The sequence below is a fragment of the Acinonyx jubatus genome, chromosome D4 (assembly GCF_027475565.1).
Source record: "Acinonyx jubatus isolate Ajub_Pintada_27869175 chromosome D4, VMU_Ajub_asm_v1.0, whole genome shotgun sequence".
NCBI lineage: Eukaryota > Metazoa > Chordata > Mammalia > Carnivora > Felidae > Acinonyx > Acinonyx jubatus.
Genome location: NC_069391.1, coordinates 46,248,007 through 46,270,965, shown reverse-complemented (window position 1 = coordinate 46,270,965; position 22,959 = coordinate 46,248,007). Strand labels below are relative to the sequence as shown.

At 38.1% G+C, this 22,959-nt stretch overlaps 1 protein-coding gene across 13 annotated transcripts in view; it reads right to left on the bottom strand.

Annotated features, from left to right (window-relative positions):
• The window catches only part of ELAVL2 (ELAV like RNA binding protein 2), a 201,184-nt gene that overhangs the window by 7,931 nt on the left and 170,294 nt on the right, over positions 1-22,959 (bottom strand). For all 13 annotated transcript variants that reach the window (XM_053205029.1, XM_027039236.2, XM_053205030.1 and 10 more), the window contains 2 exons: positions 6,976-7,129; positions 3,407-3,632 (listed from right to left, as the gene is read on the bottom strand). In XM_053205029.1, coding sequence (XP_053061004.1) covers positions 3,407-3,632; positions 6,976-7,129 — 380 coding nt within the window. The remainder of the gene's footprint in view (positions 1-3,406; positions 3,633-6,975; positions 7,130-22,959) is intronic.

The following is a 22,959-nucleotide window of genomic DNA, read 5'->3' as shown; positions in this document are numbered from 1 at the left end:
TTGAATTATACTATGTATCCAAATAAATAAGGATGGTTTTATTTTGAAGACTGTAGTCAATTAAATAAGCACTTGCTCACGTTAAAATAATTCTCTAACTATTCATATGGGTTAACTGGGTCATAAACTTCACAAGCCCACTTTTAAACTTAACCCTGGGGTGCCTGGGTGGCTCAGTCTGTTAAACATTCAACTTCAGCTCAGGTCATGATCTCATGGTTTGTGGGTTTGAGCCCCACATCGGGTTCTGTGCTGACAGCTCAGAGCCTGGAGCCCACTTCAGATTCTATGCCTCCCTCTCTCTCTGCCCCTCCCCACTCATTCTCTGTCTCTCAAAAATAAACGTTTAAAAAAATTTTTTTAATAAAAATAAACTTAACCTTTATTGCATGGGTTTTAATTTTCCTGACCTTAAAAGATATGGTGCATTTCATGAATATTAAAAATATCCTTGACTATTGTTATACTTATAACTTGTATTCTCCAATCTCTCTCAACTCCCAAGGTACTATGACAACATAAAAAACAAATTTTCTAAGTGTCTGCTGGAAGGTGATAAACTGAAGGCTATGAGCATTAGGACACAGACGTTAGGAAGAAAGTATTTCTGTAATGATCTAGATTTGAACGAGAGAAGAACAAAATACTAGCAAAACAAGCAAGTCCTTAATTCCACGGTCTTTATGAAGAGAAGATTCAATGTTAATTCAACTGGGGGGGGCGGGGGGAGGTAGTCAAGGTAATGACAACCAAGTTCTTAAAATACTCAAGAAAAGCAGCCAAACACACATCAGGTTAAACCTGAACCCTAGGGATAGGACTCCCAATTTCTTCTAACACTCAGTCTAGACCAAATGCTTTCACTGAGCTCAAAGACTAGTTCATAACTTATTATCTAGACAGAGATTATGGGAGGAAAAGATCATAGGGCGGTAGAGACAAGAGTCAATAAAAATCCTGGACAATAAAAATCACCCTCAATTTCTAAAACCGAGTTTTCCTTATAACAGACAATTCTCATTCCCCTTTTTTCAGAATTTCTTTTTCTAGGAGTCAGGGAAAGGAAGAATTTCAAGTTGGTAACATATGGAATAAAAAGATAAAAGCAAAGGATGGGCAGAAATATATTTAGCAAGATAATAAATTTGACCATCATAACATCCTGGAAAGCTTTACAGAACCACAAGTAAGAAGCAGAGAACATGCAGGGAGTGGGCTGGGTGGGGCTGTGAGCAGATACAGTAGTCATCAGCCTAGTCCTGGGAGTCCCCTGCATGCCTGGCCATTTCAGTAATCAGGCATTCTCCTGAAGATACTGTCATCTCAGGCCTCTGGCCCAATCTTCCTCAGAATTCAATCTTGACTCTCAGAACAGAGTTTTACTTAATAACTGCCATAAAACAAATCGAGAGCTTAAATTGGAAAACACCAGAAATAACCAACAATTTAAAATGAAAACAGCTTTCTATTAACATCAAACATTTTATTTTATTTTCACAGGGTTGAAATCAACCTGTAAGTCTCAAAGAACCTTCCTCTCTGTAAGCTCAAAACTCTTTTCTAGGCCCCAAAGAGCTCTGAAGTCAACTGGATGGGCTGTCCAGGAAACACCTCTAAAATCCCTCAAATGTGTCTGTGCAAAATTTCCAGAAAGTATTATTCGCTTTAAGATGCCACAGAGGAAACCCACAGGCAGAGCTAAAAAAAATGGTTTTATGAGATTTCTTTCTCCACGAGGGCAAGCATCCAGCTGCTTCGCACACCTCTCCCTGAAGCCATGGCCACTATCATCCACCAAAGTCAAAGGTACCAGGTGTGCTTTCTGACAATGCCTTTTTTTTTTTTTTTTTTTTAACCTTGCCAAGTTAAAACAGAGAGTGAAAAAAAGGCTCAATCGACTGGGTACCCAGTCATCCAGCTCCAAATGGAGCCTTTTGATAGTACCACCTCTACTCCCAGGGCAAAAGCTACCCTAAGTAGGAAGTGACCATACTGTTTATGGCAAATTTCCTTCTCACACCTCAGGTGACACAAGTATTTTTTTAAAAGCAGATATCTGACCGATTTTATCTCCACTCTTTTCAGCACTCTCAATACCCCAAAGAAAAAAAACGCATGTGATTTAAGTTCAAAAACATAACTCTTCATTAAGCTACATTTGTGATCCTATTTTTAGTAATTAACTATTCTACCCCTGCAAGGAAAGAAAGAAAACTGATATGCACTTGGGATTAAAAAGAAAAAAAATTAGCATGGGGTTAGATGGAATTATGGCTGCAGTATACCATATGGCCAAAAGGATATTAAAAAAATGTTCTGGGGAAAAAAAAACAAACTGGGTGACTTTGCTTATGAAACCAGAAGTTCTTTGTGCTGTGTTTAAAGTCACTGTTCTCACATGCAGATTAGAGATGTTTTTAAAATGACTCTTGATTTGATTGTTATCCCAAGTTTAAAATAAAACTTGAAAAACTGAAATATTTATGCTTGTCTACAAGACAGAATGCCTTCTTTGGGCTGAAGATGCAGAGTCATTCTATGGACTATACAGGGGTCTGAAAACTACCACCCACAGGCCAAATCCAGACTGCCATCTGTTTCTGTATAGCCCAGGAGTGAAAAATGGCTTTTATATTTTTAAAGAGTTGTTAAAAAAAAAAAAAAAGGTATGCAACAGAAACCATGACCCATAAAGTCTAGAGTATTTACTATGTGGTCCTTTACAGAGGAGGCTTGCCAACCCCTACAATACAAGAAATAAAATTTTAAAAGGTGAAGGGAATCCATTTGTAGAAACAATGTTTTCACGTAGATTACATATCCTTAGTGGTGTACATATTATAAAACAAAGTAACTGAAAGAGCTTGACCTAAAAGCTGAAATACAGGAATAAAATCTTATCAAGAAAAAAACTAAAAAGGAGAAATCAGAAGTACTGGAAACAGAAACAACCCAGCATTCTGCCGGTCGGAGTTTATAACCTTGCACTATGGACGTCTGGGGCTATATGATTTGTTGCTGTTGGAGCCTATACTGTGTACTGAAGGATGGATGTTCAGCAGCATCCCTGACCTCTACCCATTAGATGCCAGTACCACACTGCACCCAAGTCATGTCCACACAAATGTCGCCAGACACTGCCAAATGTCCCCTGAGGGGCAAAATTACTCCCCAGTTGAGAATCACTAGTACAGCTTATCGTCCCTTTTTGTTACCACCTTTAATATTAGCATAAGACACTGCACCTCAAATAGGTTTTCTCTGTGCCAGTAAGAAAAAGAAAGAAAACAACAACAACAACAACAACAGAACAGCAAAGCAAGAGATCCTATCAATAAAAGTACTGCACAGTGAACCTGAGAGTTCTGAGTTTAGTAGCTGGGCATAAGAACCAGACCAGACTTACCTAAAACGCTGTGCCTGCTGAGCTAGTGGTCCTGGATACCTTCTGTTTGGAGACTGGTACAGCTGGGAAAGGATGGCCTGATTGGTTTTTTGGCTTGGATTATTAGCAAACTTTACAGTGATTGGCTCTGTGGCACCAGGCGGTTTCTGGCCATTTAGGCCTTTGATAGCTTCTTCTGCCTCAATTCGCTTGTCAAATCGAATAAAACCTACACCCCTTGATATGCCTATTGGTAAATTTGGGTAAGGATTTGGGAAAGAGGGAGCAGAAGGAGAAGGGAAGGAGAGAAGAAAGGATAAATTAATTTCTCCTTAAAAACAAGTTTTCACCTACATATAACATCTGCCACAAAATAAAAGGAGGAGGAGAGTTTTACCTTACCTCTGTAGCAATTCAGTCTAGAATCACAATTTTGTATTTTTTTTTAAATGAAGTCATCTACACAATCTGAATACCCATTATCACCTGCCTACCAATAAGCCAAGAAAAACAGCACACCAGTATGCCCATGTTCTCCCTACCTGCTGTCTTCTCTCCGCTCCCCCCCATATGCTGATGTTCTTTAATAATGTCAACAACAACATGCTTGAGCTCCAGTTCTCTTATGCTGTTGGATAAGCAGCTCAGAAATGAAGGGCACAGTAGCTTCCTTTCTTGTAAGAAGAACAGAACCAGGCATTTGCTAAAAATGCTACAAAGCTATGCTAAAAATATATTACAGGCGTAGAAAGATATTACATCCAACTTTTTAATAATAAAATTCTACTTAATAATATTACATAGGACACTGGCCCTTTAAGAAAGTGTCCAAAGAGGGTTTTCTCGTTCCTGGAAACTTCCCCCACAGCTTTTAACTATTATAAGCTGAAAAAGGGATAAAAGAGGACCTACATTTTTAAATAAATAAAATAGAAATAAAGTCTCAAAGCTTTCTGGCTTTAGCAGTATTACTCCAATGGAAATGCCATTCTCTGTCTCATGTTCTTCCCACTCTGACAGACAAGAATAGGAAAGCAGAGGGATGGCCAAATACCTGTCCAGCTTCTGAAAAATGGCAGACAAAAACCCAACCCATTCCATTTAATTAGCTTAAATGGGCTAGCTGAGGTCAACCCATAGCCGGCCATCTGGAGATAAAACAGTAGCAGGGAAATACTTTTTGGGCAAGCAAATTGGTACTAGACATACCAGCTTGGGAAAGGTAGCTAGACGAGTCTAGAATGAGAGGTTATTGAGAAAGGTTGAGAAAATGTACTAGACCATCACGATTTACAGGAACCTTAAAAAGGAATGAAGTTCTACTTGTTTTGTAATTAATACTGTGTAAATTCAATGGCTTAGAATTTTCTTCTAAGTGGATAGGCATTTCTTCCATATACACTTATGTCAGCCCATACCACTTTTCCTTTCTGATTTAAGTTACATCAGTTGCACATTACCACCTGATGGCTGAATAACAAAATTGCAGGGTTTTATTTTTCATTTCAGATAAAGTGAATAATTTCACCTTGAAAGCCATAAGTATGAAGATACAATGGTGAAATGACAGCAAATATATTCTTCACTAGTGTGAAGAATTAATAACCCCCAAGAACTTAACTATTCCACAAGGAAAGCATAAGATGAGCAATGCAAGAGCCTCTACACGGACGGAGTCATCTCAGGCTGAGGTCCTCAAACTTGAGCATGCACCAGAATAACCCAAAGGGCTTCATACAATGCCCATCCTCAGAGTTTTATTCATTAGGTGCTGGATGGAACCCAGAAATCTGCATTTCTAGTGAAGTTCCAGGAGGATGCTGATGCTGCAGGGGTGGGACCACACTTAAGAACCAATGACTAACCCCAGAAGGGATGAAGTAAGTCTCCTTGGGAGCCAATGTACTCAGGATGGATTTGCACCTAAGGAGATGGGCATTCTGTAGCAGATGTGACATCTACTCTCAATTCACCAAGTCCTCATTAAGGATAATTTAAAAAGCATAAATGATATGAACAAATAAAAGGGCATTTCTATTGCTTTAAGCCAATTTATCTGGATTGCTAAACCTCGATTTCTCTTTTCCTGGTTAGCAGTCTGTGTGATACAGCACAGAATGAAAGAACATGTAAGAAAGATTATAAAACACAGTCATCATGAAAAGACCTTATTTTTACCTTCCTTCCCTAAATTTTCTTCACAAAGCACAACCTATTGGCCATTCTCCCAAGCATATGTGTATGAAGGTAGATCTCTCTCTACCCAAAACTCTAAGTGTGGTGCCTCCTATGGATGAGCCCAATTAACAGTACAGAAGAGCGTAACACGGGCTGCTTCCACTCAAACTCACATCAACTCAACTGAGCTTCACTTGAAGAAATAAAAACTTGGCCTGATTTTATTCTGTAGTTAATCTATTGCTTCTTTTTTTTTTTTTTTTTTTTTTAAAGATTAGAACAGAAATGATATAGAAACTAAAACAACAACAACAGAACAGATCAATGAAACCAGGAGCTAGTTCTTTGAAAATATCAACAAAACTGATTAACCTCTAGCCAGACTCATTGAAACAAAAGAGAGACTCCAATAAACAAAATGAGAAATGAAAGAGGAGAAATAACAGACACCACAGAAACACAAAGCATTATGAGGATGTCCACTGCTTACTTTAAAAAGACAATAGACATTGTAATACATAATGAATCTCTTCGGCTGGTATTATGACAGAGAGAGAAAAGGAGAAGGAAAACCGGAAAAGTAAAAGAGAGGAAAGAAAAGGAAGGAGCATGAAGCATATTAAAGAGGAAAATCTGTCTACATTTTCCCCCAAGCCTTAATGTGACTGCTTGAGTATATGGCCTTAAGGTTAATTTTCCCCCCTTCTTATCATGTTGCTCTATTTTCAATATGTTTTTTAAAAATAAGCATTATTTTCATAATAGAAAATTACCATTTATTTTTAAAATCTGTAATCAAATCAGTATTGCTTTTCTTAAAGGCTTTGGCAAAAGAGCTCCCTTACCAACAAAAGTTTTAATACACTGATAGTCTTCTCATTTCAGTTGGTCAAAAGATACACTAGGCATAAAATATTTCAACATTCAAAAAGTCAACCTTTTACACACGCCCATACAATCCAGCATGGACCTGGAAACCAGCCTGAACAGCTAGTGCGGACATGGTGTCATCCTCCCCTAGAGAACTAGGTGCATTCTGCTGTATTAAACTATGCTTTTTACAAAAAAACAAGACAGCTTATTAGGAGGAGTACTTTATGGAGAATGGGGGCTTTTTTCATGCAGCAGCTTAGAAATGAGATTATCATCATCTACAAATTTATTACATGCCATAAAACAGGCTTCGAACCTGCCCCTTCAGGGTGGAAATGACTCAAGCTCGCTCACTTCACTCCACAATCTATTTTTATCCATGCATATTTATGAACAATTCCAGCAGAAAATTGCATTTTCTGGTGCACATATACCTTTGATATGTTCTAGAGGCAAGACTGCTGTACAGAAAGGCAAAATATTTCACAATCTGCCACTCAGAAAGTGTCAAAGATTGTGTAGAGCAGCTGCCGACTTACCAGTGACCTGGTCAACAAGAATACGAGAAGTAATGATGCGTCCATATTGTGAAAAAAGCTGCTCCAACTCCTTCTGGGTCATTGTTTTCGGAAGTCCACTGACATACAAATTCGCATCTCTGATAGAAGCTGAACTTGGGCGAGCATAGGAAACCTGGGAAAGGAAAATGAAATTAAGCATCTACACACACTCAGTTACCTCCCTTCAGAAACTCAACGACTGCCTAAAGTTAGTCAGCAGCTTTTCCGTATGGAGCACATAACAAACACGGATGTTAAAAATAAGTCCTGCGTTAACCATTTTACTCCTTTCTGGAGAAATGATCAAGAAATAGAAAATGCCATTCCCCCAGGAGGAGAAAAGAGATCATATTTATCCCTAGGTTTGCAGGTTTTCAAAACAAACCAGTGGTGCACAGAGCAAGTACTACTTAGGGTAACAGGATGTCCTCACTGGGGCCAACCCCCTAAGCTACAGATCGAGTAATTCAGTTTAAGAACTCTAAATTCATCCAACACATTTTTGTGACCTGTTTTTGAGCCTCTCCCATCTCTGCAGGCGATGGTACAAAGTTTCTAAAAATTTACCATATTATCACTAAGTATGCCTTTTTGATTCATTTCAAAATAGCATTTTATCATCCCTAAACTTCCGGACATTTAAGTATGTGAACAAGCTATTATCTCTAGCCATTCCTTGTCTATCGTCTTCTTGTCCACAAGTCTCTGTAACATTTATTTTCTAAAAGGTCTTAAGTCCCTTTTATTGGCTTTAACTACCATTTTATGTATCCTTTCAAAAAGCTTCTAAGATATAATGTTCAAAATTCTACAAGGATAGAAGACAAAATAAGTCTGCCTGTATTTGTTGATAATCAACATTCTTCATGTAAGCTCCATGCACTAAGGAACTACCTCTCACTCTTATCACTGTTATACTCAGCATCTTGGCATATGATAGATGCTAGAACATTTGCTGAGTAAAACCAATCTAATAACCAGTGATCCTGTGGGCCCAGAGCAAGCTTCCTAGACCACAAGATTTAAGGGACAGTTCATGCAGTCATCGAGAGCTTACCCAAAACATAATCGACAGCTCTTTGCCTACACCTATCTCTGCCAATTTTCAGACAGCTCTGAATCTCATATGCTATTCCTGACCACATTCCCTCTGGTTTAATTCTAAACTTTTCTGGACTACCTAACTACAAGGTCACAATATAGCCTCCATCTTCCAGACCATTCATAAAAATGGCCAATGGGTCTAACTCGTATTGATTTGCTCAGGTACTGTAACATGGTAACTTCTGCTTGCTACTTTCATCTGTAAGTATCCACCTTTAAACTAGTCCACTGCTCATTTCAAAAACAAAATTAAACAACAAAAAAAAAGGTCTTCAATTTCAACAAGCTCTTGGTATTTTCAAATATATTCTCCATGGTTTAAATTATGCCCACGGTGTTATCACCATTTCCTTTTCGGCTTTTCACAAAAAAAGTAAGCCGGATTTATATTACTTTATAAAAAAGGTCTTGCTATCTTTCATCCCTGCCCCACTAGTGTTAACATTTAATACTCTTATCTTTTATTCAACAAGTTTGCTCATTAACAAGTGAAAACACACCTCTTGGTCCACAGGCTATATCTGAAGTTGCATGAACACTGTCCTATACTACAGACACAAGGAATTTGGAAGAGTGGTGGAGTGCCGAGAGATAATTATGCATGTGCACTTTTTCTCTATGCCTCACCACTTAAGAATGAAGATTGAGGAACTTAAATGTAAGTGAAAAATATGAAGGAAAATTCCAAGTGATCAACAAAATAATTCAAGTGGAACCTAGTCTTGGGATTACTATAAACTGAAGGAGAAAAAAAAGGAAAAAAAAAAGCAAATGAATTACAGATACCCTCAGTAATATGAAAACAATGAATATCCCACTTCTTTTCTAAAGCCCAATTCTCAATTAAAGCTACAAATCCCACCACTTAAACTCTTGCTTTCGGAGACTGAGAACTCTCAGCAAGGCAGCTGTAGTCTGCTCAGGATCATGTGACTAAAGCATTCCCTTTAGGAAGAGCCACTTCCCATGGGCAACAGAGTAAGCATATGTACATTCTCTCTCCCAAGGACTGATGAAGGAGGCCATGGAGGCAGACAGCCACTCCAGGAGCTCAAGCAAGGCATGAGGCAGTATAATGGTAGTTTTAGGTGATGGCTTTCCAACCAGTGTGCCTGGGCTCAAAACTACATTCAATTCATTAAGGCTCTGTGAACTCGTGCAAATTTAAGTCTATTACCACGTGACCGTACCTCCACTGTATGATTAGGAATCTTAATAATTTCTAATGTACACAGAATTCTTCGCACAGAACCTAAAAACCTAGGTGACTATAAACATTATTTACCTCTACATGCATCTGAGAAAGACACAGACCATTAAAACTGAGAGTAACCTGAGTCCATTACTGTGTTCCAGAATAATTTACTCAGGCAGTGACATTTACTGCTCTGTGCATTTCAGAGGAGTGTGGGTGGAGTGTTTTAAAAGTTATCCTAAAATATATTTAGGAAAACGGGTTTATATTTAGTGCTTATATAAAAGCTTTGAAAACATACTTGGGTCAGTTATGTTATCTGCTTTTGTTTTTCTTCAATGTCCGGTCTCAAGTTCACACTGCTGCTTTAATTTCTAGCCTGTATTGACTAGATTTTATTTTCTGTATTCTTGATGCTCTAGCATCTGGGGCCTGGATCCTGAAGACTGCCCCTCCCAGAGATAACTACTTCTTGGAGATAGTAAATGACTCTCCTGTGAGCCTGCCTTTGATATATAAACAAACCAATCCCACACCTTTTCTCATGTATCAAATTCTCACACACCAAGCCTATATTCCCCACCCTAAATCACCCCAGGGCTGGGTGTCTGACAACTAGAAACTCCCCACCCCCAATCTAGAGCCCTCCAAAATTATTCAAGCTATCCAATGCTAAACTCAGCATACCTAACCCGCCTCACCCTTTCCTTCCCACTGGGAATTTCAATAAAGGCTCTGGACCATACTCTGCCTTCATCTCTCTGCCTCCTGATCATCCTTGGTGCTTCCCCATGTGGCCCTACATGTCATGGAAAACAGGGCTGTTTCCTTTTAAGTCTGAGAGAAAGAAAGAGAGAGAGGGAGGGAGGGAGGGAGGGAGGGAGGGAGGGAGGACACGCAAGCGAGCAAGCAGGTGAGGGGAAGAGAGAGAGGTAGAGAAAGAATCCCAAGTAGGCTCTGTGCTGTCAGACCAGTGCCTGAGGCAGGGCTTGATCTCACAAACCCCAAGATCATGACCTGAGCCAGTCAGATGCTTAACTGAGCCAACCAGGCCCCCGTTTCTAAAGATCTGTAACTATAAACTGGTTCCTTCTAACAATTTCCATGTGAGTATATCCTAACATACCTGATTAAAACGAATCCAAGGTACATTTTTAGAACACAGCCACATTAAAAGGACTCCTGGAAGCAACAGTAAATCTCCTCAAAAGAGTATTTTTTTTAGTAACTTTCTCAAAAAACTGGTTCCAGTCCCAGGACAGAGATGAACTACCACATATAGACTCATGGTAGTAACAAATATTTCCATTTAACTTATACTTAGGGACTTACGAGACTTTACCACATGCAAAATAGAGTTTTGTCTGTGGTAGGTAGGGCACACGTTAGTATTTTATAGCTGGGCAAATAGTATAGACAAGGTAAGTAACATACCACTGGATCCAAACTCTGAACACGGGATCCTTGTATCCTTGTCCAATTTTCTTTCCACAATTTACTACAGTAACTTTTGTTCTTAAAGTTTGGAGGAATTAAATCAATCTGGGTTGTTTCTCACACTAACACACACACACACACACACACACACACAGTGAAGCTGAGCTAAGGCAGCAGAAAACAGGATGCCACCAGATATTAAAGTTATATCAAAGTTATTTTATTTCATCTTCCATTAATATGTTCTCTAAAAAGTAACTTCTAGCAAGAAAGAATGAGTGGCCACAGATTGAGACTCACTGGAGAAACTTCACATGATACTTAGATTTTCACGTTTGTTTATTACTTTCTGAGAATGTGATTAAATGAGCAATGTATCCCCCCTCTATCCCTCATGAACTTCCAAGAAATAAAAATGTAATGAAGGGCAACCATCCTTCACCCAGACCAATGTGTCATGTCTTGCCCCTACACCTGTTTCTTAGGATTTGCAGGCCCTTCTCCTGCTCTATCAAGGATGTCACTGTCAGTAACATCCTCCCTTCCAAGAAAAGCAAAATATTTCTTCTTCTATCTCAAAGGATTATAAACAGAATGTACTTAGATCAAAGTAGGAAGAAGACTCCCCCAGTAGGATAAATTTTGTACTGGTAATTATCAGCAACCTTCTCCATTCTGATTTTTCTGGATGTGGAGCCTGTACTGGTGCCTTGAATAATGCTCCCCTACAGGAGCTCTTGGTCTATCATAAGCCTCAAAGTATTAAGTCTATTTTTATGGTCCTTCAAGGTTAATACCCCTTGGAGAAGACCCAAGAAACGGCTTTGTCTTATGGCAAATTATGTATTAGAAATACTTCAATACAATGGCCCTGCAGCATATGATCCACTGGAGTCAAAATAGATTCTTCTTTCACCAACTGCAAGCTCTTCTCCAATCTACATTCACTGGATTAACAGAATGGGTTTGGATTTTAAATTTTCACTGCCATTTAAACAGGTGAATATTTAATGCCTGAGGAGCAAGGTTATGAAATGTCAAAACTACTAAGTGAAGGATCTAATTTAATAGGCAGCCAGAGAGTCTGCAATTTAAATATTTAAAGATGATACAGAGAGTACAACACTGAACACCAATCTACTCCAAAGATAGCAATTTAAAACTCAGGTTTATTCTGGAATTTCTCACAACCCTACAAGTGATATAATAAACAAAGACAAGCAATACTGAGATTACTTGAGGGGAAGCAAGGAAAGCAGTTAGAAGTACCAGGCAAATAAATGCTCTAGCCAATGGCTTCTCAAATTGTTCTTCGTAAATGAGATCACACCGGACAAAATAGAGATAAAAATAGATTTATCAAAGTAATTAGGTCTGGAAAATGGAATAGTTTGAAACACAATATATTCCTTGTAATTAAAAACTCATTTATTCATCAGCAACTAAAACTAATTATACATTAAACATTCAAGGACAAGTAACACATATACTAAGAATAGGCTATCAAAACACAAGTTAATCAAAATACACAGAATTAAAAGGAATGAAGATATCTATGGATAAGAATTAGCACTTCATTACATGTACATAGTAGAGTTTAAAATCCCACTACATCACGTTCAATAGTAAGTCCATCAAAATGCCTTTGCCCGAAAAACACAACTGCTCTCATTTCTCTTGGACTCATCAACAAAAGATCAGTGACAGTGGACATTAATACCAACAGATTAAAGAGATAAGGTCTATAAATGAACAAAGCAATTCCTTCTTTATTAAACTAAGGACATTTGAAAAATCTCCCACTGGCAAGATCAGCATTGAACAACTTCTATCATTTGTCAATTACTGACCCAGGACTATCAACATTAAACCTGAAAATTAGATGCTTGCCACTTCAGACTTTTTTGAAAAGCTCTGTTCATTCTCTTCAGCTGGGAGGAATAGATAAGATCATGGTTGTGCCTATTTAAAATGAGAATTAATTGCTGTTCATATCAAAAGCTGAGTCTTGATAGGGCTGTCTGAAAAGTGACACTATCACTAAATAAAAGCTCTGGCTCTGGTAGGCAGTAGCAAAGGTCCTGTGACAGCATTAAGGCTTTACAGACAGGTGGTTACACCAGAGCCTCCAAAGAGCTGAGAAGTACACAGAAGAATGTGATCTCCAATCACAATTCAGGCCAGAGACCTCAAAATGCATCCAAAAGGAGGAACTATACTTTTATCTGCTTCTAAATGCAAAACCCCACCAGGAACAAGTCTCAAAAACACATCAAGGCATATACATATCACAGTCTAAGTTTTTTAAGGGCCAGCATGTTTCACAAAGGGTGGCAAATGAGTAAACCTGAGAGAACAAAGCATACAGAAGTAAGTCCGTAAGAAATTAACGATTAGCTGTAGAAAAGGTGTTAGAGTTCAAAGCAACAATCACCCCTAGCAGGAAGGCTTTAGAAAGGGGTATTATAGATTAGGGGAGTTACCTTTAATAGGTATTCCAAAACATGGAATTTAGAAAACTCCATTGGTGGAAAATACAGATGAAACCTCTGCTTTAAGTCTCATAAAGATTGTTTTAATTCAAACAACACCAGGAAACACATTTGATTGTGTTACTCTCAGCTTCAAATCCCTCAGGGACTCCTTAATGCTTTAAGATTAATTTCAAATTTCTTAGTCCTTTACGCTCAGGGCACTGACTCCCTTTCTGTATAAACACTCACAACCTTCAGTAGTTTTCCAAACCTTCCTCTCTCTTACTTCCCAGTGTGAGTATAACCTGCACCTCCCACTCAACTAAATGTGAGTCACTTCAGACTCTACAATGGCATCACGAGTGCCTAACATCCACTCTCATCCACCTTCAATTGTCGGAGTTAGTACCTTTACCAATACCCACATGCCTGGTTTCTCATCCACACTGAAGAAACCAAGATAAACTCATCTCTTATCCTCTCTTACAACTGCCTTACATCCTTGAAATATGAAACCTTGTCTTTATCCTATTTTGCACACCCTGGTACCTGCCACACATTACCGTAATGAAGAGGATTTATAATCACAAAGTGGAGAAACTTCATTTTGGAAATCTTACGTAAAAAGTTAAGAAGGGCCATAAAATAAAGCAAAAATCATACATGATGGCACTCTGTTCATAGACTAGACTGTAGATGCCATTAAACATGTCAAGAATGAAGTGTCATTTCACAAAATGGGGATTCAAATCTCCAGAGGCAATAAAATCTTTGACAGAATAATATGTTGCTGGGGGGAAAGGTCTTAATATTGGAACAAAAAGGAAACAGATCATTTGGCCCAATTTCTTTTTATTTAGGAAGGAGGGAGACTGAGGCACACAAAAATGAAGTGATTTGTCCAAAGATGCAGAGCAAAAGAGTGTAGGATTCACAGGCCTTGACCCTTCATCAAGAGATTTTCCAATACACCACTGCCTGAGACACAATCTGAAATCATACAGGTTTCTAGCAAAATGACAATTATTTGGATGATGAGACATATACAAGGAAAAAGATATATGCAAGAAGGTAAGAACTTTAGCTCAGCAAAATGGTTTCTTCTATACATGTAAGAAAATCCGAAATACATCAAAATGGGTCTAGTCCATAGGACACTTACTATATTTCTTCTACTAGTATAATGCCTGCGAACTATTTAGGAGATGTCTGACAAAAAGCTAAGGGGAGGGAGGTGGGGAGAGGGGAGGATAGTTGAAGAGGGAAAAAAAAAAAAATCAAACTAAGAATCTTGAAACTATTGCTTTATACCAAGTTAAAACTTACCTAGAATAGAGTATTTTAGGTATTAAACATGCATTTAAAAAACATTATGTATCATTTAACAGAAAGGGAAAATAACAACTGGGTGTATTATACTAGAGAGACTACCCAGCTTTACATCATTTCCAAGTTTTAATGCAACATTAAATAAAATTCAAAGCTGTTGACTCTTATACCCAAATTAAAATTGGACCAAAGAATAAACAATGTCCTAAGAGTTTAAGTGATCACATACGCCATTATTAAAAACAATAGAAAAAAAGCACACTAGTTCTAAGTATCCTATTAAGCAACTATTCATAAACTGGACACTTAAAAAATTAGATTTCCTTTTACATACATCTTAAACTCAGCATCTGAAAACTACACTGAGCATAGTCTATTAAATACTACCCACATCTGTCTCATCCAACATTTATCAATTAAATGAGGGTCCAAGCAGACTGTCCTGACAGACATCTTTATATTTTATTGAAGTACAGTTTTAGTAAAGTATCAAAGTATTTACTAAACCATCAAAGTTTTTAGCAGATCACATCTGCCCTTCTATTGTTGCTTCTGCCTGGCTACAGAACCCCGTTGGTTCAACAAGGATTCTCACGCTGGTAAAGGTAAATAGGGAACCCATGGTAAAGCATTCCTGAAATGCAACTTAAGCCAACAACGTCTTTCAAATTCCTAAGGATCTGTGCATGTAAAGAATCTAACAAAAATAAATAAATAAATAACAAAACAAATAGAGTAAGTGGTAAATGTGGCATCCAAAGGGGGTTGAGAATTAAACTGGATCTACAATTGCAGTGGTGGTCAATCAGTCATCCCAAGGTCTAAGCAAGAATCTGCCAATCAAACTGTTCCATATTCTATTCCATACCTTCACTTAGCCCGTTAAAATTTTAGTAAGTGATTACCCTAAAGTGGCTTGGAAAAAAAAAAGAAAAGAAAAGGATGGGAGTTTCAGCTATAACCACCAGAGTTCATTCCTAACCTCTCTGCACTGGGAAGTTTTCAAGAGTGGCTAGGAAAAGCAGACTCCCTTATTTTCAACATTAAAAAATGAGAAATGAGCCTGTATTAATTCGGCCACATATCTTTAGAAGTATTAAGTAAGGGGTACCTGGTTGGCTCAGGTGGTAGAGCATGGGACCCTTGATCTCAGGGTCACGAAGTTCAAGCCCCACACTGGGCATGGGGCTTGCTTAAAACAAAAAGAAGAATTAAGTAATATAAATAGGCTAGAATTAAGGCAAACAGGAATTAGTGTATTACTATTTCAAAAAAAACTTAAAAGGCAAAAAAAGAATGTATTATCACTGGTGAAGTTCTGGCCGCAATAGGGCATACTATGAACTAGTGGCCAGAAACTGATACTCGTACTGGAGCCCTCCAAAGTTATGAAGCACTGAAAACACAGGGCTTGGACGTGCACAGAGCCAAGTTCAGGTCTTGGCTCTGGTGCCTTACCAGTTATATAACTAAGGAATAATTTCCTTAGGTTCCCTGAAGCCTCTATTTGTTCGTTTACAATCTGATGTAAATCAAAGTCCTCACCTCACAGGGACCTTACAAGGATTAAACGGAAAAATAAAACTATTAGCACAAAGCTGGAGAACCATAATAATGTTTCAATCATACCTTAATGATTTCATACATAGAAAATCATAATAACATAGATAATGATAGCTCCAAACACTTACTAAGCACTTACCATGTGCCAGACACTGTTCTTGGTTACATTACATTAAGGTTACATACCTTAATATTCAATTGATCCTAATATCAGGGTTATAAATTGGGTGTTATCACTAGCATCCCTAATTTATGTAAGAAAAAACTCAAATTATCACTATTATCTTTGAGATCAGATAAGAGGACACAGAGGAGGCATTTGATACAAGAAGATGTATGTACTTTAACAGAAAAACAGTTCAAAGATTAAATAAGTCTTTTTCCAAATCCATCGCAGGTATTATCAAAATTAATCCTCACTAATTATTACAATATTACAATACAATCTTCCATGTATTTTGTAAGACAATAGCAGATAAGTGTATGGGAGAGCCCAAGCCCCCGTTGAAGCCTAAGGAAAAGGCTGTTTGTCGTACAGAAGGTCAACATCCAGCAGCTTTAAATGAGCTGATAGAAAAGACCAACTTGATTTTAATATTCTTTCCCCAAAGTACTGCATATTAAATACTCCCACTTCCTTATTCTCTCTCACAAATATCTATTAGAGCCTAAAATGAGATGCAAAATGAGAAACAGAATCATCTCCGTTTTGGGGAGACAGTGGCAGAAATCATAAATGGGCTTTGGGGAATAGTGCCTATTTCAGATGAGGGGCGCATGTATGCACCTGAATGTGGGATGGGTTACAAAACACCATTCAACCAGTGCCTAATGACTCAATGTGATTTCACACCAGGAAAAAATACCAAGAAGGCTATGCTAGCAGAGTACTGTGAAAGTTTTTCACTTTGGACACTCACGAAATATACTAGGAGGATGTTAGACATAAAGAATAAGGAAAATATCAGTACTCAGTACTCAATATTCAGATGGGTGTAGGGCCTGTTCAACACTGCCAGAGCAGCAGACTACCTCAAAGCCACCTCCCAGGGTAACAGCACTGCAATTCACTTACAAAGCTTTTATATTATTAGGCTGTACGTTTCCTAGAGGGTTGAAACTAATTCTTATATGTATTCCTATCTTATACCCCCACCCACAAGTGGGTGTTCCGATTCTTACAGACTGAAAATACTCCATGGCCTCCTGCAGAGGCTATTTCTGAAGTATCTTTCAGGCAAGCTGATTAGAAGGTGTGATGCTTGTCCAAACAATCTGGCTTTTTGTGCTTCACTGGAAACAACAGAAGTTAAACTGGCTTACAGAAAAATAGATGTACTCATTCAGTTCTTAGAAAACCATTCTTCAGTAGTAGCTTCTTAAGGGTTCTTTCAAGTTTCTGAAATTTGATCAGATGCAATCCCCAACAAAAGCTACACCATCAAGTTCCCTGTTAACAATTTTACGTGTAAATATAAACTTAAAATGTAATTCATGTAGTATTTGACCACCTAGTAGATCTAAAGCACTGGCAGCATATTAAAATGCTGAGTTAGAAAAAGTTAAACCTAAAGAAGGTCACCAGAGTACCTGGTAGAGGTAAAATGGAGCTGTTTAACAATAAAAGCTAATTACCACTGGTTGGTAATGTGTAGAAAAAGAAGGTTCTCAACAAGCCAATTTTGGTGGGTTACATACCCTAGAGTTTTTGCATACTTCATCTAAGGTTTGAAATGGAAAACATAAACACACACACATCCCACTATTTCCTATCTCTGAGCATACAGAGCACATCTCCATTAGCTCTTATAAGCACTACATAAAAACTTCCTCATTCAGAAATTTTAATTTTTTTTTAATCTTTATTTATTTTTGAGAGAGAGAGAGTGAGACAGAGCATGAGCAGGGGAGGGCCAGAGAGAGGGAGACAGAATCTGAAGCAGGCTCCAGGCTCTGAGCTGTCAGCACAGAGCCTGACACAGGGCTCGAACCATAAACTGTGAGAACATGACCTGAGCCGAAGTCGAATGCCTAACCGACTGAGCCATCCAGGAGCCCCCTCATTCAGAAACTTTAAATAAAAGCTTATATATTTTGTGAAGTGCTCTAAAGACAAAGATGCCTGCCCTCTGAGAGCAGACCACCAAAGAGAAGAAATGGTAATGTACAGTGAAAAATAAATGCTTTAAAAAAATGTTTTTAATGTTTAGTTTTGACAGAGCACAAGCGTGGGAGGGGGAGAGACAGGTTGACACAGAATTGGAAGCAGGCACCAGGCTCTGAGCTGGCAGCACAGAGCCCGATGTGGAGCTTGAACTCATGAACTGTGAGATCATGACCTGAGCCAAAGTCGGACGCTTACCATACTTAGCCACCGAGGCGCCCCGAAAAATAAACACTTTTATGGCCAAATAAAAGTTGATAAGTAATGACAGTGGTATAAGGCAGTACAGGCAGAGAATGAACCAAGGCAGGAGATAAGAATTTGGCATGCATATTCAAGGAGGAGGAGCCCAGCTGAGCCAGAATAAAATCTCTGTAGAACAAAGACAATGCTGTAGTAGGAAGCTGGGGCAGATTCTGGAGCCCTTAAATGTCATAGTGAGGCTTTTAGAACCAAGGGAATGACAGTCTACAAAAATGTATGTGTGTAGGTCAAATACATATACAAGGTGGAGATAATTTTCCCATAAGCTAGATGAACAGAATAGTCAAAATAAGCGTGGCAATTTAAAAGGCTATTTTAAATACCATCTACAATAAGTTTCCTTTTGTTCTGTAACTAGAAGAAAAACTGCTTCGCCACAATGTTGGTTCAGATATCCAAGTCTTCTTTGACCTACTTATATATACAGTAATGAAAATATAATGATCTTATTTCTGTGTGTACACTAAATACTCCACAGAGAAATTTCATCTTGGTACCATTTTTAAACATCTTAAATGAGTCTCATAGGTTACCAGGAATCTTTGCAGAACAGGGCAGATATGTGACTGTGAACAAATGCCCAAAATTCATCCCCATAGTTCCTTTTATGAATTAGGTCTTCCTAAAAAAGAATAAATGTAAACTATGGGGCTAGGTTTAATCAAATTTGCCTACCAATCATTTTCATAGAAGGTTAATACTTGATTGAATAAATACACTTTATAGTTTCCAGATACACGTTTCTTCCAAAAAGTACATGTCACATAAAGGCCTTTGTGCCTTTGGATGAGACATTCCTTCACGTGTAATACATGTCTTCTTTCTCTACGTGATAAACCCTATCTTGTAAAACTCTATCACTTCTGAAACCACTGCAGGGGCCTCTCGACAGCCAGTGACATATCCATTTCCACTGTACTCTGCATTCACTTATCATACATCAAAAAAATGGTCATATAAAGTCAGTGCTGTCTCTTCCTACTATTCAATGGCATCAGGGACAAGACTATATCTTGTCATGTTTTAGCACGGCTCCAACATTTAGCAAAGTGGACCTATATGTGCTAGACATTCAAAATGCTTACAGAATTAAGTACTTACAGATATTCCCTATCCAAGACTGTATAACCATGATTGTATCGTCCTTAAAAAACAATTTGCAATTAAACATTTTTTAATATTAAATTTGACAGCTTTGACCTTGGGGGGGAGAGGAAAAAACACATGTTATGATAGAAATTAATAACTTTTATTTAGTAATTGTTTTTCATGTGTATTTATTTTCAGAGAGAAAGAGCACAAGCAGGGGAGGGGCAGACAGAGAGGGAGAGAGAAAATCCCAAGCAGGCTCCATGCTGTCAGTGCACAGCCCAACACGGGGCTCAATCTTGTAAACCATGACAGCATGACCTAAGCCCATGCCTAACTGACTGAGACACCCAGACACCCCAATAACCTTTAAAGCATATGCCCCTCCATACAAACTTGGAAACTAACCACTGGACTTGGCTAGGATTTCATATAATGTAAAAGGCCCTAATGGGACAAGACTATTGAAGATGAAATAATCACTCTTACTAAACCTTTAATGTACTTAAAAAATTATTCCTCAAACATCCAAGGGAAAATTTCTAACAGTCTTCCTTCAAACACCTGTTGTAAATGTAAAAATAGTCTGCACCCATATCTCTTACAACTAAAACACAACAGTCAATATTTAATGTTTTCAGGCCTGATTTAATCCGATTTTCAGGAATCTAGTGTGTGTGTGTGTGCATGTATGTATGTACACATGCATATGCACAAAAAGTTAGGAAACCACCTCACTTTCCTTCAGGGAGAGCCTGTCTTTGCTGAGCCTTAATGAGTATAAACTATACACCATTAAAAAAAAAAAAAAAAGGCAATACCAAACATTTTGGATTGCCTATGGCATTTCTCTCTCAAATAGACTAGAAGGAAATTGTGTGAGAGACACATGTATGACATATAAGAAAAATAAAGAGAGATAATAGGAATGTTATTATAAACCCTCCCCAAGGCCAAAGAAAGTATTACCTATATATTTTTTGTGGACCTGACATAAATTATACAACTATAAAAAATTTATTCAATAGTTAATTCAAAAGGAATAACCCTTGAAATATTACTGAATGTTTTATAACTTCAAACCTACCAAGGTATTTTTCTCTCAACATGATTAGACATTAGAGAATAATCACAGGGAAAGCTTTTTAAATGAACTGATTTGCAGGACTAATAGTCTCATTCAAAGACAATCCCTCATTCTCCAAATATCTATTAGACACCTGAGCTGTATATCCCCCAAACAGCTTTAACAAAAAGTAATTACTATATTCCTAAAGCCTTTTGTATGCTAGTTGTGAAGGCCTTACAAGAAAGAGGATTTTTAAGGAACACACCAACAACCTTAACTGTACACAATGAACAGACCATACCACTGCCATTCATAGACTCCTCCAGAAATTTAAACAGGAGCAGTAAGAGGGGATAACCGCCTTTACCTCTGTTGCAGGACAAAGCATTCTCCTGCTTCAGATGTGCAGAAGCACCTCACTTTACCTTGAGAATCCAGTCCTGCGGTATTTAATTACACTGTCGGGAGCACGGAATAGTCTGGCACAGTGCCCTTTCCCTGGGTCTTGCTGATTGATAGCATCAATAACATTCACTGGCTGTAATTAAACCGCCAAATAGTACCCCCTTTGCCACTTGGTAGATCAATGTTCTTTAATACTCAAAGAACAAAGTACAAAGGTGAGAGGGGTGTTCTTAGCCTTCACCTTCACAGTTCATTTGACTTTGTGCACCAGAGCGGTCTGCAGACAACGCATAGTTCACAATTCCCCCAAGACACTGGTTAATGAAGGAGAACACTATGGAAAATGCTGTAAGTTGGTGACCATTACTTATTAACCCATTTTTGCAAATCTGAGAACAGAGACATTCTAAGCCTTTTGGTGACAGTATGCACCGCTTTCACATAGCTTCAGAACAAATTTCAGTTTATAGGTCAAAAGGCTTCCAAATTAAGGTGGCATACAGTAAATAGTTTTTTTTTCTTTAAATATTTATAACATGCTATGTGGGCAAGTTCTTGTGATAGTAATGCAAATTCCCATTTATTAAAAGCCGGACTAGAAAAGTTCAAACATCCAGATACTGTGGAGGGGTGGAAGAGGGGTGTGGTTGGAAGTCTATAAACAGGAGACAAATTTTTATTGCATTCTAAAAGCAACTTCCATATTCTAAGGATTCACAACCATCCTTAACCATATAATTGAACTCCCAATCTCTATACTAATATGAAATACCCATTTTAAATGAATGGGCCCCAGAAGAACGATACTGCAAATTCCCTATGCTCAGAATCAAATATTAAATGACATTTATATACTTGTAATACTAAAAGTATTTAATGGCACTGAAATGCCCTGAAAATGACTACTGTGTGTGTGAATGTGTGTGAGTGAGTGTGAGTGTGTGTGAGTGTGTGTGTGTGTGTGAGAGTGAGAGAGAGAGAGAGAGAGGGAGGGAGGGAGGGAGGGAGGGAGGGAGGGAGGGAGGGAGAAAGAATACTATTCAGGTAAGTCCAGCATTATATTCATTAAAAGTACATCTGTTAACCACAAGCATTCCAGATACTTTATGACAGAACCTACAAATGAAAATTTCATTAACATGTAGGTTCATTTTGAAACAAGCACCACAGACCTATCCAAGTACAAATCATTAAGGCCCACCAAACAATGGTTCTCAGGTCAGACCACCACCTATTAAGAATCACCTGTGGTAGCTAGTTAAAATACATTTTTTGGTCTCACCCTGCAGATATCAGATTCAGTAAGTTTTGGGGTCCAGAACTATGCATTTTATCAACCACCCCACCTTAGTGATTCTGATGAACATTTTAATGCTTTGGCAGTCCCTTATGTAGACAGACTTTAAATAGGTAATCCTCAAACTCTGGGGACATACTTGGATTCCTAGAAAGCTCATAAAAATTACAGATGTCAAGCTCTCTTCCTGGTCACCCACCAATCCTGGTTTCCAAATGAGTAAGAATGAGTAGCTTGAAAATAAGGTATATATGAATAGAAATAACCAATAAATACAAAAATGTAAAGGTAAAACAAAGCTCATAAAAATTCATCCAAAGGTATTTCCAAATATCAGCCTGGCTGGATGGGGCTCAGCTGGATTAGGGAGCTCATCAGCCTGACTGGTCTGTGGAAAAGATTTAATTCTATGAAGTCAGAACCACTCTCAAGGACTCCAGAATCTTTCTAAGAATATGAGCAGGGTCGTTTGTGTGAAGGAAGTCGGAACAGTCGAATTTCTAAACAGTCATTTAACAAAATTGTAAAAATGAAAGCTTTTTCTGAATGATCAGTTTCCAGGACCATGCAGGT